This window comes from Pieris napi, chromosome 7 (assembly GCF_905475465.1).
Source record: "Pieris napi chromosome 7, ilPieNapi1.2, whole genome shotgun sequence".
Lineage (NCBI taxonomy): Eukaryota > Metazoa > Arthropoda > Insecta > Lepidoptera > Pieridae > Pieris > Pieris napi.
Genome location: NC_062240.1, coordinates 3,035,781 through 3,054,768, shown reverse-complemented (window position 1 = coordinate 3,054,768; position 18,988 = coordinate 3,035,781). Strand labels below are relative to the sequence as shown.

Below are 18,988 nucleotides of genomic sequence, written 5' to 3'. Positions count from 1 at the left end.
TTTATTAAATATATATTTGTTCTTACAAGTAATGTCATCAATGATTATCAATACAAGTGGTTAAATTCCATAGAAATAATTAAGACAGAAAATAAGCAATATTTATTTTCTTTTAAAATTTTGTAGGTATGTATTAATATTATGTAATGTAAAATATGATATTTATTTTATTGAGAAAACCATAAAAGAAGCCGGTTAATCGGCGCTCCTTTGCAAATAGTTTCTGACAACGGCTCGTTGCCATCTATGAAAGTGTCCAGATGGCTGACTAGATATCATTAATTAAAATACAAATTAGATAATATTTTATTGTTATATAAAAATTAATTGACTTTATTTTAATATCTCGGGAGGTTCATTTTTATCAGTTGCTGTAAAAAATATTTACCTCCTTAAAATGTAGGAGTCTCACATTACAAATTAATGTACTTATATTGTCATCACATGACTCGTTCAATGAACTAAAGCAGTAGAGTACTGAGGACCTTTAACTATACCATTCAATTAGGACTAACAAATGCAATTAATGCGCTGTGCACGCCCATACTAGAACGTTCTAATTTAAAAATATAAAGTTGTTCTATATTTTATGAGATGCCGAATATTATGTGTTTCTGATAACATTTAAGATTATAAAGCTTCGTAGTTATTATTTAGTGGCGAAAACGTGAAGTGTTTTTGTGCGAGTTGTTATGGAAGGCGGTACGAAAATACGTCATGCGACGAAAGAAGATATGGATTCTGTGGCTGATATGATTCAAGTGATTCCCAGATTTATGGTTTACAATTTTTTTTAATTAAGCAAGAAGGATTTATTTTATTAACTATTTTTCTTTAGGAGCTTGCTGATTTCGAGAAAGTGGAAAAAGGACCAAATATATCGGGAATAGGTAAATATTTATCTTAGGTTATTTTCTTGTTGGATATAACGAGAGTGTACCGTGTACCTAATATTCCTGATAAAGGAAAAATTTCTATTAGTATCGACGTTGAGATAAATTATCATAAAATAAAATCGGCTCCCTAGTTAAGTTCAGGGCGGTTATTTGAGGGATGTTCAAATAAATGTTAAATGAAACTCTTTGTTTAACCCTGAGTGTTAACTTTAATTATGAGCTTATACTTAACTAACATAAAATTAGGGGTAAAACGGGGTTAGGGGTAAACTAACTGTATTGAAGGGTTCTTAAATCTAAGTGACACTTATGTTAAGGTGACGGTGGCAAAGTGCGCCTACCGGGCAAGTGCACCTACCACAAATATCTCGAAAACTACCGATTTGATACTAGTAGTGACACCTTATATCGATGCTACAAACTAAATCATAGTTCTTGGTGAAACTCATATATAGCTCAAGTCATGTGAGTTTGAGACACGAGCCATTTTATTTTCACTGATATTCAAAGTGGTGAGGAGAGATGACTATGGCGTGATCATCGTCGTAAATCTCAAGAAATCGAGTTTTTACCGATATACGAGTGAGGTAAGTGCACAATTTAAATATTTTGCTTATATTTATTTCACTCCTATCTAGTAAAATATATATATTTCTTGCAAGTTAAATATTCAAACCTCAAATTTATATAGTTGGGGAAGCGCGCCATACTGACTTATTATATGGCGCACTTCGCCGCAATCCAGAGGTTACAAACTTTTTAAAATGTGTCTACAATTGACTAGTATAAGTCACAATTATTAAATCATTATTATTTATGATTTTTGTTTAAGATGGGGCGCTATGAAAGAAAAACTGTAGGTCCTTCATGGTCCAGAGAGGCTTTGAATGAAGCAGTTGAAGCTTTTCGATCGGATAGAATGTCTGGGTATGCAGCCGCATCAACCTTTGCTATCCCAAGAAAAACTATTATGGACCACGTCACAGGTCGAAGGGGCCAAAAATCATTAAGTCTAGGCAGACCACCAGTACCTATTTAAATATGAGACAAAATGATGGCAAAATGTTTGCCTATAATGGAAAAAAATGGCTTCGGCCTGACTCGTACAGAATTTCTAGATATTGTTAAGGGATATGTCAATCAGAACGATCTAAAAGCACCTTTCAAGCTTCAAAAAGCGTTATAAGTTATCAATTAAAAAACTGCAGGCTGTAGAGGTTGCTCGTAAGAATGCCGCAGACCCATCTGTCATCCAAGAATTTTATGATATTTTAGACAGAGTGATTGCCGACTTAGGGCTTCAGGACAAGCCTGAGCGAATTTAAAATTTGGATGAAACCAGTTACTGCAGTGATCCACAAAAAACCAAAGTCATAAGTCTTGGGGATTTCCATCGACTCGGACTACATCATCCTCTGGAACGTCGATCTCCTTCACTTTAGTTATTAAGTTGTAAGGGTAACAAGCCTTGCTTGATTAATGTTTTTGAATAATTACAACTAATATATTTTAGAAGATGTTTCTCATTGATTTTCTTTTCGTTACCTAGTTTTGTTAAGAATTTATAATAAATATTACACTTAATAACTAATTTCAATGACTAACTTCTTATTTCAGTCCCTTTATAATACTGATACCAAATAAGTAGTTTCATAGCCTCTGACTTAAGATTGTATGGCGCATTTAGCCGAAATTTGGTTTTAAATACATAGATTCTTCTAGAATGTGGCTATGAAAAAATAAAAAATGGCATTAAATTGTTGTTTGTTTTCTAAAAATAATAAAGGGCTGTTTTTATTCTGATGCTTTATTATTGCGTTTTATTAATACTAGGCGCACTTCCCCGATTTGTCGGCAAAGTGCGCCGAGTCAGACTGTTTCAAATTTTATGCTAAAATTCATTAATTTGCCGTCAGATTCTAATAACACGACATTAGTTGTTGTTGCAAAACATCACAGATCCTTATGGTACCATGATTTAGTGTCACTCGTGAACTTAAGCACAAGTAATATTGCACCAAAGTCAACTATGAAAAAAGTATGGCGCACTTTGCCCCCATCACCTTACCTATAAAGAATATTAGTGTAGTCGACCTATTGGACATTATCAGAAACGACAATGTTATAGTACAATTTATGAGTGTGGGTAAAACTAAAGGGCTCATCCACGGCTGCGCGCAGCGAGTAGAGCCTATGTCTCCTCGCGCGCTGTGGCCCCCAACAAGGGCTATAGAACCGCCCCCATACCGCCCTGTATCTGCAGGGTGCGAAACAGAAACACCACCCGAAGGGCGCATACGCCCCGAACGGGCCAAAGCTTACTCCTCTCGAGGGAGTGTGCAACAAATGCCACGACGAAATAAAGGGCTCATTTTGGTTTCAAGTGTGCAATGATTGCTAACATTTGGTTTGCGCTTCTAATTGTTAACTAAATTATATACATATATGTAACTAATGATAGGGTACATATCTCCCTCAACTATAAATTTTAAGTATAAAGTAGTAAAATTGATATAACGTGTACTTTGAGCTTGTACTGTTTATTGTTGGAATTACTAATGGCTTGAGACTAGAATGGAATGACATTAGCTCAAGCTTTGTCACGTGACTGCTTTCATACAAATTCGTTTGGCGTTAGTGGGTGACGACTGAAGTGATTTTGTCCCAAGCCCCAGTAGCTTCTACGTTTCACCGATAACGCTAAGTGCATTGCAATTTTGACATAAATGTTGCAACTCCCAGATCTCCGTCGTGATGGCTTCGAAACTGAGCCACCTTTATTCCGCTGTCTTGTGGCTGAACAAATAAATGATCGTAACAAGGAGTTGGTGGGATACGCTCTGTACTTTTCGTCGTACTCGACTTGGCAGGGTCGTGCCTTGATGCTACGGGACATCTTCATAAAAGAGCGATGTAGGAAACAGGGCGTCGGCAAGAAACTCTTCAACGCAGTCGCTAAGGTACGGTCAGCTACTTGAATTTCTATACATTTCTTTTTGAAGGTCCCAGTCGACTGCCGACCACAGACGTGCTACGACAGTTGTTACCAGTAAATCGCCGACCGGTTAAATTGTAATAAATTTCAATTGTTGTATGTACCAACCACAAAATCTTAGAAAAAAAAGTACGTGCGTAGGTACAAAGTACACAATATGTCAGAAGTGAAACTTCTTTGTAAATAATTATTACTAAGGCCCAATAGATGATCATGTACCAGTATATGATCACTCCATGTATTTGTATATCTATATGAACACACTGTATTCGTGCTGATAAATAAAAAAATAAAAAATAAATAAATAAAACATCTGCATTTACTGCACAAGACCGTATGCGACAGAATTGCTAACTAAACGAATACATAAACCAATAGCGTGTATTTTTTCTCGATCTCCCTTACTCTCTCTCTCAATCTTTCGCACTATAGCTCTTTCCCACCTCTCGCTCCATGGCACTCTGCGTGATGCGACGTTATCTCTCCCTCCATTTTCTTCTACAAAAGCGTTGCACATAATATTATTATTGCGTTTCATTCGTATAAAATTTACCCTCATGCGCCTAAAGAAGTTTCACTTCAAAAATAAGACAGCAAGTGTGTATTACGTATTATAATAGACTATACAGTGAATAATTTTTAAATGTTTGTACACAAGATCTAAACGTAGCGTCTATGGCACAAATTATAGACTATTACATTACATTGGTAATAAGTCACTCCGGGTTTCTGTTTGTAGTCTTAATGAAAGCTAAACTTAATATATAATTTAGTGGTTTATAGGCGATTCATAAAAAAAAAAATATATATGACGGTCGAAACGTCGAGACCAGCTCAACCTTATCAATTTCATGAATGTAACAATTTCAGGTAGCGTCTTCATCTGGTTGCTCCCGTCTGGAGTTCCACGTGTTAGGTTGGAACGATGCTCGGTCGTTTTACGAGTCACGTGGTGCAAGGGACCTGACTGCAGCCGAGACCTGGCGCTACTACCGCCTTGATGATGACGCCCTACATGCAGCTGCTAGGGAAGCTGACATAATATATTGAATCCACTACACCATACATTACGTAACAAGATAAAAGAAACAACGTATCAAGACTAGTTTAGTTTTTTGAACATGAATGTCTTCTGTCACAGCACACTCGCTCGTAGTACAGTTTTCCTACACACGGTGTACGGAAAACTGTCAATATAAACGCGTATATTTAAATAAAACTCTTTGTTTTATAGCTGGGTAGCAACTGACTAATGGTTTAAAATATGAGCTTATAACTAACACAATATTAGGAGTAGAGGGGTTGCGACGCTAACAAAAACGAACTTTGCTTATCTAAGAGTTCATAAATCTAAATGAAACTCATATTATTGGACATTATCCGAAACGAGAATCTTAAGATACAATTTATAAGTGCGGTAAAAACTGTTTCTACTTGTTTACGCTTCTTATTAGTAACTAAAATATTTTATTATTTAACTAAAGTTGTGTTATAACTCGCGGCAGATTTTTTTTTGTGATCTATTAATATTTATTGACTGTGTTTGTGTGCGTGTTGATATGTCTGAGCACTCAGAGTAAGATGTTGGATCACTGTTTTTACAAAATAAACCTACGTGAAGTATTTTTGTTTATGCTTATAAAAAAATTAAAGTACATACGTAACTTACGCAAATATATTGTTTTAATGGCGCGTCTAAACGGGCCATGTTTTGCTGCAATTGATGGCTGCACTGTTGGCCACTAACTGTCCGGCCATTACAAAAATATTTTAATGCAGCTGATGGCCGAACAATCTATGGCTGGGCAATGTGTTGCAATATGTCTGCAATAGTATGGCCCATGATGCAGACTCCTAAACGGGCAACACAAGCCGGCAACAATGGCTGACGAAATTACACTTGTCGCAGCAGCTTATATTGTTTTAAAAAAGAAACAGAAAAAGAAGAGATTGTGGATTCGACCTTACTTAAATAGGCGTGAAACTGTAGACAATTTGAGTCTAGAAATAAGTCTTGATAATAAATTATTCAAGAACTAGAATGTCAAAAGTAATCATTTTTACGTAGTAATCTAACGTCAAATACAGCTGATCGCAAAACACAGAACAAAGCAAACGTCATGTCGCGTAGAAAAGGATACACTATGCCATAACAAAGAGAGTGACTGAAACAACAAGAGAACTGGCTGTGCAATATTGCAGTTGAATTCGATAGCCTAGCGATCGTCCGGCCACCCATTGGGGCAACATCGGCCATATGTGGCTATACAAAACATGTTTGGCTATATGGCCGGGACATTACTGCAATATTGCATAGTGTGGCTGCTATTGTTTGCAATGTTGCCGGCCACAGTGTTGCAGCCATCAATTGCAGCAAAACATGGCCCGTTTAGACGCGCCATAATGAACTTACCTTAATATATAGCATTAAGGTAAGTTAAAGTTTAATTTGTTGTTTTAAAGGCAATAAGTATATATCGTCCATTATTACGAAACACGTCTACTCCAAAGAATGATCTTCTAAGTTCTAACTACTGACGATATTGAAGTCAATATTGAATACATATAATGTATCTATTGAAAGTGTAGTTCGACCAGTTGATTCAATGTATATTGAGACAGGTATCGTGATAGTCTGACAGCTGCTGTCACACAGAATGCTGATAACCTAGGTACTTGTCTATGAAATAAAAATGATCAAAGAAACGCATGCAATCCGAGGACAATATATAGGTAGGGTCTTATTTGATTTTTATTATAAAATACCATTATTAAAACAAATTAATATAATTTTGTACACTTTATTCAAACATTGTACAATTGACTTATAAGAGATCTCCACCGCCATGCTTCGTTGTAGCCACTCTGTTATGTGACTGATAATTATTATTACATTTGAAACAAGATGGCGTCGTTGCTTGAATAGTGTCCTTTCTCCTTTCTATTAAGGTATATTATACAATGCTTGCAATTTCTTGCTTGTATAGCAAGGTGACTCCCTGAACTTAATGTTTATCTTTTGGATATTATCAGTCACCAACAGATATCGTTTCTTAAAATAAGTATAATAAAACAATCTTGTCTGCTATATACAGCTTATAAATGCCACTGTTTAACTATAAATATGACTAATCTTAAATTGTGCCACTAAGAATTGGAAGATTTTTAGGACGGCTTGTATTGTCCAATCACGTTGTTACATGAAATAAATAATTCATACATACTTACTGTAACATTAGCAAGATTTCACATTCAAAAATCTAAGACTAGTGATCTTGTAACAATAAAAAACCTAACTATTATTTATATAGGCGCCCTCTGTTGTTTGCAGTCTGAATTACGTCGATTACGTTATTCTATTTTTATTTTTTAGATGGCGTTATTTAGGTTTTAAACTTATTGTTACAAAAAGTTAAAGGAACTTTAAAAACATTCTGAAAACCTCCTTTTATAAGTATTGAACATCATAATCATTATACATACAAGAAATACTTAAAATATCAGCATGCTACTTAAGATTCTTATTAAATTTACAAATAAAAAACATCGACAATTATCAGTCGAAATATTCACATAATATCTATAGAGTTCCTTTTAGAGATTAGCTATTTTATTCATTTACAAGCACTTGTTTACTTACGTACAAGATGTCTCTGAAATATTTCAGCAATATACAGCTCGCATAAATATTTAATCTGTATCTAGTTTTACAAGTTTATCGCAGGGTGCTCAAAATGTCAATTGTCAGCACATGCCAGATATTAAATTTTAAAAATAACTTCAACTAAAGACTGGCGAACTCATTTTCCCGGCATTAGGGTGATCATTATGTGCTCTGTGTACTGTGTGTATTTTTTTTAAATCAATGATTAACCTTTGTAAATTTGTAAAAACTTCAAAGGATAAAGTGAACCATTTGTGACGTCGTGTTTACCCTCAGACTTAGGACCTTCCTACTCAAATGAACTACTTACATATTAAGTCTAGAATTTAGTACAAAAGTCAAAAGCTACAGCTTACGTTTTGTACATTAAGAACGGATATTTATTTACAATAAGTGTTGCCCACTCCGTTCTCGAATATAACAATGTACATAGGAGATAAAACATAATTGTGTATTCTATTTCTCCGTCCGTTCATCAGAAAAGGATGTATTTATCTGTGGACGTCTGTTGTCTATATACGCGTGGCTACGTGGAGGCCATAAGTTTGGCGTGTGCGGTGACATTGCGCTGATGAAGAAATCCACTGCCTTCCTCCTCTTCACCGTTCGACAAGCCGTACTGTAACAGTTAATAATTAATTTAAGAATGTATTTAGTTCGTTAAAATACAAAAACGTGAAATTTCTTAAATAAAATACATACTTATTAAAAATAAAGAAGGCTTTCTCTCTTGGAAAACTTAGATCGTTTAATCTATGCAACGAATTAATTGAGATAAATTTATTATATCTGTACAAAACAAAGGCATTTCCCGCCATGTGATTCTGACATTCGCCTGTTACCGCGTCGTGAAAACTTATGCAATTTGATATATTGTATATACAAAAGGTTAATTAATGTACCTGCAGCGCGTGTAAATAATGGTGGTGGGAGTGGTAGTGGTGTGGTGGGTTGCCGGTGGGCGGATAACCTGGCGGGTCATATGCCGCAGCCGGCTCGCTTTTGATGTTGAACAAGGACGGTGAAGACAAGAACGCTGTGCTAGCCAGCCCGTATTGCCCGCCCTGAACACCCTGTACACCTTGCCCGCTTTGCCCGCTCTGCTCGCCGTTTGCCTGCTTGCTTGTGTGCCCGTGCGTATGTGGGGACAGTGAGGCCGTCAGCGGCAGCGGTACTTCTGATATACTTGATTTACTGTCTGCAATGCCATTTTAATATAATAAGATTATCTTATATATTCCGTTCCTAAAAATAATAACAAATATAACAACAATTATAACAAAAAATAAATATATATATAAATACCGTCAATGCCTGGTGAGCCCTGCCCGTCCTTTTTGGTTACCTCGTGAGCAGGTTTCGTTCCACTCGCTGATTTTTTCGGCTTCCTCTTTCGTGTCTGAATACCATCTTTCCTCATTGCCAGTGGTCTGTAATTGTTAACGTTAAATTCATTTAAAAAAATACTGTAATTCTTCGTTTATAGTTAATTTAATTGAAGTCTTTATAATACCATATTGTAGTGGAACTTTTTATTTACGGTTTAAGATTATGAAATGCGTTGCCTATCCTTAAGTATCCTATTATATCCCGTAGTAAAGCGTTCAATGAACAACTATAAAGACTCACCGATTGATTCCATGCAGCTTATAGTAAAGGCCGCACGCGTTGCAGACTGGTTCACCATCATTGTTTCGCCGCCACAATGTCGTATTGCGAGACCCGCAGTTGGTACAGCACTGCCCGTGACGTCGCGCAGCAGACTGGGGATGAGAAGTTACGATTAGTACAGTTGACAGAATTAATATTTAATAAGAAGCAGAGATAAAGTGTGTGTAATTCAAGTTTCAACGATTGCATGCTTTGGTACTAGATGGCGCTAGGTGCTACAGATGTTATTGAAAATGTAAACAGAGGATATTAGGATTTAGGATATCAAGGACAATTTTCTAATAATATTTCCGTTGTGGTATAACCAGTCATTTTACGTGTTGTTAAAAATAACATGTTGTAATGTCGATTGCGATTTAATCATTTTTGCCAATTTTTGATGTAGGTATACCATGTAATACCTACGTAATATTTCGTTTTTATTATTTACGCATACATATTTTGGCATGACTCTGAGGTTCAAAAAACTAACACAACGCACGCTTACAACAAGTCCCGAAGAGCTCTCTAGTGTGGAGACTCGCATCAAATTAATTTTGTTACAACCATATATCATATAAGTTTTTTTTTATATTATTATAATTCTTTTATAAGGAATATTTATTAATCTATTAAATATATTTTATTAAATACTTACACATATTTAATAATAAAAATGTAAAAAAGCTGAACAACTATAGCACCTATATATGTATAACATGAATAACAACGGGTCTTCCAAAAAAATAATCCGTTTTTTAAATGAAATAATTTAATCCTCCATTTGCATTTGTTATTGACACACTTCATTAAATTAATAAAACGAAACCATTATCAAAACGGAAAATTTTGGTATGAAAATACCATTTTCGACGTCGGAAATATAAGATAAAATTCGCATTAAGCCAATTACCACCTCTTTTCATAACAAGTTTAGCCTTGTGATAACACAACAGTTGTTTGAAAATCGATAGCCTAATTTTGTAATTACTCCAACGCAATACATATCGTTTAGGTTCTACACGAATAAATTATATAGTATTATTTGTTTCGCGCTAATCACACACAGGAATTAGAACTAAACTTTTGGGCCAACAAGGAAGTGGAGTCACAAATTAAATATTTTTTTGGAAACTCAAGTACCTACATCATATATTTAGTATTGAACGGAAATAAGAATTATCTTAAATTACATTTTAGTTAACGTTAACGATATAGGAAAAAAATATTCAAGGAAAAGTTGTTCACTAGTCGGAATTTAAAAGATTTTTTTCCGGAATCTCTTGTGCAGTTACCCGGGCACTCACCTAAATACTGATCACAGGAACTATTGCTTTGAATTGAAAAGTTGAATAAATTTACCGAGGAAGCCTGTGGACTGTATAAAGTCACGTAACAATCGTATTAACGCGGAACAGATAAATAAAAAGGATTTGAAGGAAATAGTGGTATTTATCACTAGAACATTACAGATTTTGTTAAATCTGTGACTAGAACCATTTATAGCCCCGCGTTTAGTGCAAATCTATTGAATATGTTTATTATAACGCTTACTATAGCTCGATTTTGTTGCCTACATTTCCCCCAAATTATTTATCTATTCATGGAGTTGTTCGGATTCATATCAGCAGCTGAATTTCATCATCGGACGTGGGACGACGCAGAATACGAATTTCCACCCGTATCACCGTCTATCGTTCCACAACTGAGCGTTTTAAAGCAGTTTTATATTTCCGAACTCCCACTGAGGTACTCATTTCCGAACCAATTCGACTTAAGGTCTTTAAAGAAAAGAGCGTAGGTACCATTTCATAAAAGACCGGCTACGCACTTGCGAGCCTTATTACTTAACATCAGGTAAGCCTCCTGCTCGTTTGCCCTCTGAACTGACGCTAGAATATTAATTTCACTACTGATCCATATACCTATAGATTGCTATGTCATTATTATTGCTGTAAAGATAAGATTTATAAAAACTACTTTTTTGTCTCTTTCTGTTAAATTATGTTAACGCTGTTTTAAAAAGAGACAGACTGGGTAGGTACTCTATTTAAAACTGAGCAATTAGACAAATTTATATTAAAGTCAAATATTTTGTGTTTGTCTAGTTGAATAAAACGTTATCTATCCCAGTCCTGACGGAACAATGAATTTTTTTAATGTAATAGGAGGAAAACGGGCAGGAATATTTGTTACCGTCAATTAAAGGTTGATATAGGGTTCCTACCAGTTGTTTTGTTAACCATTCGGGTAAATGGCATCTCCGCGGGGTATTGTACCTATACGATATTTATTAATAGTCGCCGCAGTGTCCAATGCCAGAGGAGGGCGGGACTCCACCTGACGTCACCGCGCCTCCTCTCGGCCTTTGTGTGACTGACACACACGCACACATTATCTCTGCTTATCGTATCAAATGATTTACGTGGCATGCGCAATGAAATGGGACAGTTATTCATATAGTTATTGTGCCAGGGTGGGAACTATCACCAAGGAGAGGAGGATTGGGACTCATGCAATTCTAAAATACATTTTCTATTGGAAACTGGTGTGTTTAATTAAACTAATTCCTTTAATATATTACAAATATGATTTACTTCGTTCAGTTTCCTCAAGAAATAATTGGGCAAGGATGTCTATAAAGTAATTAGAAGGTATAACTTAAACATAATTTAATTACAACGGTGATTAGGAAATTATTTGTAAATTAATATTCTAGTTTTTTGTACATTTACATTTTGTAAATAAATGTTAGTAAGCAGCTATTTTAATAAAGCTTACAATATTGTTTCTTTCTTGAATAATTGCAATACAAATAATTTTCTTCACCGTCGAAAACTACCACCACTAGCGGAACCAGCGCATGACAATAACACTTTCATGGCTTCATAGCTTGCGGCTTTACTATAATATTGGTTGGAGCAGCCCGGAGTGTTATGGTCATCGCGCTGGACGGGCAGAGTGCCGGGAAGGGGCGGGAGGGGAGCGGCAGCGTGTACACTAGTAGGCCGGCAGCAGGGAACAGGGGAGTGGGTGGTCGCGGCATGCGAGGCGACTAGTCTACACGCCACCGACTCACCTTCTTCATGCCCCGCGCCATGCCCTCACTCATCCACCTCTGCACGGAGCCGTCCTTATAGAAGCGCGTGAGCAGCTCCGCGTCCGCACCTACACAGAGAGCGGGCATTATAATAGGCACTCACCAGCCGCTTGCTCGGCTTCACCAGCGGCCGGTTGACGCCGTTGATCTTGTGGTAGAGACCGCAGGCGTTGCACAAGTAATGTCCGGTTGCGTCGCGTCTCCACAGTGGTGTGTTGTTGGCGCCGCAGTTGACACACTCGCGGCCCTCCTCGTACGCCTCCGCACCATCTGTCGCACACACTACCTAAGCATTTTGCTTGCCTACTACCTACAGCTACTGCCAACTATGGCCTAAGAACATTCTTAAACGTTTAGGCAACACCTCCATGTATGTATGCAAGTCAGGAAGTCAGTATACAACACCTATTTAAGTGGTTTACATTAGACACGCAAAAACCATGATTGCTTACAAAAACAAGTGCTTCTTAATGAGCATTAATGAGGCGATATCTCGGAACAAAGAGGTATCGATGTCGGCGCGAGGCGGGTTGCGCAGACGCAGCACCGTTACTTACAAGTTTGCCTATCTATTCGTAGAAGTAGAAACAATAACAATATGCGACTAAACTACTTAGGTAGTCCGGGCTTATCTCTGTGAGATACAGCACACTATCTCAGTATTAATTCACTGGAACTATATAATATTTATGATATAATTCGATTTTCCGTTGTTCTGTGTGTTCCTATAATGTATGTGATCACGATTGTAACCTAATAAACACTTTACCTAGTTATAATACAAAAACGCGCCTTATACTTGACTTGATAAGCATAAGCTAAGATTCCATATTTGAATTTATTTTTACGTATTTGTTTTCAATTATCTATGGATTAAGCGATGTATCATCACTTCAAAACCACAGAGCCTCATTTTATGCGTCGTAAATTAATCAACCTGACGTCAGCAATAAAACAATGAGAATCGAACCATAGCCCAAATAACATCTGAGTCACAAGCAATAAACGCAAGACAAGTGTTGGACAATAATTTTATACACATTTAGGATTTGTGTATCAAGTTTTTGAACGTAAATGATGTCTTTATTGCTAAAATTCAAGACAAGGTTTTGTAGTAATTGTTCCTTAGAATCTATCATCTAATTCGAATCAATCAGAAATAGTTTATTGACACTGTTTTAATTAAATCAGATGTTTTTTGTCTCTGAGAAAATCACTAGCTGGATGTAATAAATTATTTCTTTTATTAAAGTAAGAATAACTAAAGGACAAGAAACAATTAAATGTGGAGAGACCCAAAAGGAAAAAGAAAGAGAGGTTGCCCTCTTAAAGGTGGGCTGATAAGCTTAAAGAATTTGGTCGGGAAGATTGGCAGAAAAAGGTGGCCTACTCTTTAAGAGAGAAGAAAATTCGTTTTTAGTGTAAAAGTAGGTTTAGTTTGAAGGAATAAATTAGGCTTAATATATATATTTATGAAGTTGCAATAAAAAGTATATTATTTTACCAAACATTGAAAAATATACACATCGTATTGTATATCTGCTATTTCCACTTTTTATATAAACTCCAATCGATTTGTTGAATATTGAATTTAAAATTAAAGATTCGATACAATATTTGTATTCCTCGATTCCTATTCCTATACCTAAGAAACAGTGAAAAACTGAGATAGTGTGTTTTACGATTGTCTCCAAGATCTCATCTCCATACGAGATAGGCCTCGCCCGACCACTCCCAATCATAAAACGTATCATATTAAATTTTATGGGATTTTGTTTCGTCTCGATAAAATATAACGTAGAGTGCACTCGATAATAAATAACATATTAATTCGAAACATGGAATTCACAATTTTATAGTTTTATTCACTTCTATTCATATATTTTACGAATAAAAACATAATTATATTCTTGTTTTGATCATATTCGCACTCATCTGTTTTAATTAAAAATCATCATATTCTAAAAATGTTTAACATATTTTTTTATAACGGGTAAGTTATTGCTACTAAGTGAATAAATATGTAGATGGTAGATACTTAAAAATCATATTAGTACATGGAAAAATTCCATGTTGTTCTGTAAATATATAAGTGCAGATTGTTACCGTAAGCCGGTGGTCTCTGAAGTGCGTCGTAGGGCGCACACCAGCCGCCCATCACCATGTTTTGTCCATATAGTCCACCGCCCACACTGCCCACGCCGCCTACAGCGCCGACGCTGCCAACACCACTAACACTGCCTCCACCTAAACATATGTTTAACATATAAATTCTCAAAGCTTATAAGTCAATTAAAATAGTCTAAAGTAGGGGTTCATAAAAGCTCAATACTAGAAACGTCTATTGACTAACGTTTCATGTTTAGAGTTTCATTAAAAAAAAACCTTGGCACTTGCCCTTTCCTTTCAGATAGAAAATAATATACCAAGATAATACTTAAAATCTATTACAATATATAAATAGCTAGTACACAGTAGAAAGTAATATATCACAGATTTTATCCTTAAATATCAGATAGAACTAATTTCGTTGGTATACAAAAGATATACATAAACACCACTTGCAAATGAACAAACCTGCGAGATGAACTAAATTCTGGAACAACCGTTCAGCCAAAGGTAACTCCATATTCACGTTGCTAAGTAGCTCAAGAGATAAGGAATCGCAACACAGCACTAGACACAAATGGCGACCCTACAGCGAAAGGTCAAAGCGCGGACTGACCGGGACGCGGGCTGCTAGCCTTATCAAAACTGATTCACACACACTAAGCTTCAATACGGGTCAAGCCATAGACTCATAAATTCATAATATCATTGGGTTTTGAATGTCTATATAGTCCTTTAGTAAGCCAATATTGCCTACGTTTTTACCTTTTATCTTTTTACTTTTTACCTACCTACCTATAATAATATGGGTCAGTAATGAGCGTTGCCGTATTAACAAAATGGACGTTAATATCATTGTATCAACAACAACGCTACGTTCGTGTACGCATATTTTATACGAAAACAAAGCAATATTGTCTAATTATTACCTAATCGTGTGTTATTTAATTGTCTACTATCTATATTTGATTTTAACGGTGAAAGAAATCGTTTTATAATATCAATAACGTAATCCAGATTTTATTTAGATCGATTGGAAGATCGATTTTCTTTATGGGTCATTTGTCTAGGCAAATAGAACACAAGAACAGAGTGTCTTCCCTTTAATAGAGACTGTAAGTACGGACATTATTCCATATTATATTGGACACGTTCTTATGTTAAATATCCGTTTTAGTAAATTAGGTTAGTCTTAAATTACTTATTAGTCTTAAGTTAGGATAGATGTATAAAAAAAAATTGTCTATGCGACGGGTTGGAATTTAAGTCTATTTTATGAGACAGGCATTAAGCATGCATAAATAAAAGTGATAACCGTCGCCCATGGACACTTACAACGCCGGGGACTAGAGAACGTCCCATCTCATCTTTGAGGGAATGGTACTCTCTTTTCTTAAATGCTTTTTAGATTAGATATAAATAGCTTTACTGGGAGCTGGTTTCACAAATAGATTGTGCGGCAGAAAGTGCCTTAAAGAGCGCTATGGAATTATGCAGTATGCCTCGTTCGATGATGGAAAAACCGACTTGATACACATTGAACTATTAGGCTAAAACTATTTATATGATTACAATATTTTAGTATGAGCGACAAGAGGAAAATGTTATCTATGGCTTTTGCCCGCTACAGCGAACAGCTTGTGGCACCCATCAGTTATCCTCGCTGTTCATCATAACAGATCGTGCAATAACAAGTGTTTATCCTGAAGGGAAAATAGTTTATCGTTCTGGGAATGACCGTGTCGATACCAACGTTGATTCAACGTGCGGTTAGATTTGCGCAAACGTTTAGAGTCACCAACCAAATAACATGTATTTCAATTACAGTCCAATAAGCATTTAGTAAGGGTGCTCTTTCTATATGTCAAACATTTCAAGTCAAAAGTCGTACTTCCACGAAGACAAGAATTAGGTCATTAAATCAGCTGTGGTTATCATGACTGAGACAATAATGTCGAACATATTCATTATTTTATATACCTAATAGAGAACTAATATATATTGTTGTTAAACCGCGTTTAACAACAATATATGTTAATAATTCTACTGATTATACTGATACTGATTTGATTTACAACAAGACTGAATAAAAATGTTTTTGCAGAACAATTCAAGAGTTTTAAAGTGCACATAAACCTACTTCATTACATGAATATCGTACCGTATGTGTCGTGATGGGCCGCATGATGGTGCCAGGTCTGGTGGGGCGCGAAGTGTGCAGCGTAGTGTTGCAGACGTCCGTTGTAGCCCAGCCCATAGCCCTCCGCGCAATCGCCACCATAGGATCCTCCACCGCCGCCACCACTGCCGCCAAACATCCTCACTCTTTTGGCTTCTGTTTCAGGCTGCCTCACTGTCGCATCAGTGGCTGGAAGAGAATAATTAAATATCAGAATTTGCTTGCAAAACCCTAAAATGTTACAGATGAAGGCTTGTAATACGATATTTGTTTATAATAAAAAAACATTTATTTTCTCAAGACCTACGATAATTTCTAGGCAATGTGAACTAAAGTATTAGGTTGTGTTTATATTACCTATAATCTTTCAAAGACCATGAAGCAGACAATTCTATCCCGGTTCTATAGGTTATTTTCCTATCAATCAAGTATGGGTTTTTACCAGAAAATGAATGAAGAAACTTCAGGTTTTACGCTAGTCCTTCCGTTATTTTTAAGTCAATGAGTACACGTTTATGAATCACTTCGTCCATTCATGATCGTATGTCGCAGTGGGAACTTTGTTTATTATATATATTTTAATATATGTCTAGACCTATGAGCTGTTCACTTGTTTTATACATAATAAATATAGTCGTAGATAAAGTTTTTAATCTCATAAGTTAATTAAAAGTTGTTAGCCCAGATGTTAAGTTAGCTGAAGGAATAGTAGGAAGGGGAAGTCCAATTGTGTACCACTGGATTTTGATGAGCGATTAACATTTAGTACGGGGAAGGAAAAAAGTTCTCACATATGAGAGATGTTTGGGCTAAGACCAAAAAACTACGGCCTGTATCAGTCATTGAAGGCTTAACTGTCTACTGTCTATAAATCAACGTAATTAATTAAACATATGCAAAACCTGACGTCAAGATCTGAGGTTGTAATTGTTAATAGTAACATTTTAACAATGCAAACATGGTTAGAAATGTAACCAAAACAATACCGATTAAAATAATATTTTTAATGATGAGACATAATTAAAGAAAAGATATTTCAACCTATCAATTAGTTATAATTATGGGCAAATTATGATAACGAGTGATATTGAGCCAACGATCAACGTTCAAATTGGAGTAGGATTAAAGCAACGTATCGATAAGGGCGCCATTTGCGAGTGATAGAACACGCGCACGCGCATCCTGCGCTCACCAAGCGTTGATACAATGACACGGCGATATAGACCTTATTGCGAAGTAATAAGAAATGAAAAACATTCACAAATCGCTCTTGCCACAGTGACTCACTTACCCAATATCAAAATAACGAAATCGCTGGTTAACAAACAGATTGTTGCATTTTTACTAAGAACACCGAGCGTAACCGAGTAGGGAACGTGATAAGTTGCACGTTACATTTTAACAAAATAATTGAATTCAAACATTCCTGTTTGGACACTTGTACCATTTAAATAATCGTTGCTAACAATCACTCGCCCGTATAGTGATAAAACAGTTTAAACTAGATAACATAATTAAGATCGGAATAAACAAATCACAAAGTCCAATTAACTCCTGCTTAAATATGATATATTTAAACGGTAAATGATAGACATTGATATGGTTTTGAAATTCTGTATGTCCGATCAGACAGAATATTAACTATGCAAATGGAACCTGTAAATACATTAAATAAAACTACATAGAACTCCAAGTACTAGGTCTTATTGACATGGCTTTTCCTATATCCCGTAGGAATAGGGCGTCCACAATGCTTCTCAACTTCGGACCACCTAAACCCAAAGTCTCGTTCCTGGCTACAACTGGTCAAGTAGTTACTTTATATTATTTTCCTTAAAAAATGTACGCAGATAAAAAAAATTAAGCTCATATTTAGTCACATTTGGTATATTTTATAAATATACCCTTGAGTTATCGCGCCCTACATTGCTTCTTTAAAACCAATTCTTAATAATCGGTTGAAATTGGCACAAGTTGCCGAAATATTGTACTACTTGTTGACATAGGTTCACACGTTAATTACTTGCTATACTGATTATGTAATTTAATCTTAATTTCATTATATTTTATCAGTGATAAATTAAGTACTTTGTAGCAATATATCACATGATTGTAAAAGGTTTGTTCACTGTCGAAATAAATTAATAGCAATTAGGTATGTTTAAACGTTAATACAGCGCCTCTAGTAACTCGCAAAAGTAAAAGTTACATACAATATTTTGCGCGGGCTTTATAGTTAATTATGTACTTGAAAATGGGCGGTCCACACCGATGCCATGAACAATGGAAGATGGACATACAGGGTAACAAGGGGAAAGGGCCACGAGGGAAAAGAAAGAGACTCTACTGATTACCCTAAAGAAGTTGTTGGGAAGATTAGTAGAACATGGCCAAG

At 35.8% G+C, this 18,988-nt stretch overlaps 2 protein-coding genes and 1 long non-coding RNA gene across 5 annotated transcripts in view; 2 read left to right on the top strand and 1 right to left on the bottom strand.

The window, feature by feature from the left end:
• Positions 1-520: 520 nt before the first annotated feature.
• Positions 521-5,522, top strand: LOC125050942 (thialysine N-epsilon-acetyltransferase-like). The gene is made up of 4 exons (XM_047651033.1): positions 521-761; positions 839-890; positions 3,639-3,856; positions 4,762-5,522. Exons 1-4 carry the CDS (start codon positions 693-695, stop codon positions 4,939-4,941), a joined length of 519 nt encoding a protein of 172 aa, XP_047506989.1. The 5' UTR covers positions 521-692; the 3' UTR covers positions 4,942-5,522.
• LOC125050943 lies at positions 991-2,487 on the top strand. The gene is made up of 2 exons (XR_007117227.1): positions 991-1,483; positions 1,729-2,487. It is a non-coding gene; the product is annotated as an uncharacterized LOC125050943 (long non-coding RNA).
• A 1,154-nt stretch (positions 5,523-6,676) lies between the features above and the next one.
• LOC125050940 (GATA-binding factor A-like) overlaps positions 6,677-18,988 on the bottom strand; it is a 47,141-nt gene continuing 34,829 nt past the window's right edge. The window contains exons 2-8 of one of the 3 annotated variants that reach the window (XM_047651029.1): positions 16,576-16,782; positions 14,412-14,552; positions 12,409-12,575; positions 9,185-9,318; positions 8,861-8,985; positions 8,458-8,753; positions 6,677-8,174 (exon numbers count right to left, since the gene is read on the bottom strand). In XM_047651029.1, the coding sequence (XP_047506985.1) occupies positions 8,082-8,174; positions 8,458-8,753; positions 8,861-8,985; positions 9,185-9,318; positions 12,409-12,575; positions 14,412-14,552; positions 16,576-16,732 (1,113 nt within the window). In that variant the 5' untranslated portion in view covers positions 16,733-16,782 and the 3' untranslated portion in view covers positions 6,677-8,081. Of the gene's footprint in view, positions 8,175-8,457; positions 8,754-8,860; positions 8,986-9,184; positions 9,319-12,284; positions 12,374-12,408; positions 12,576-14,411; positions 14,553-14,882; positions 15,147-16,575; positions 16,783-18,988 lie in introns of those variants that run through there. The other 2 variants (XM_047651030.1, XM_047651031.1) reach the window with 2 other exon arrangements.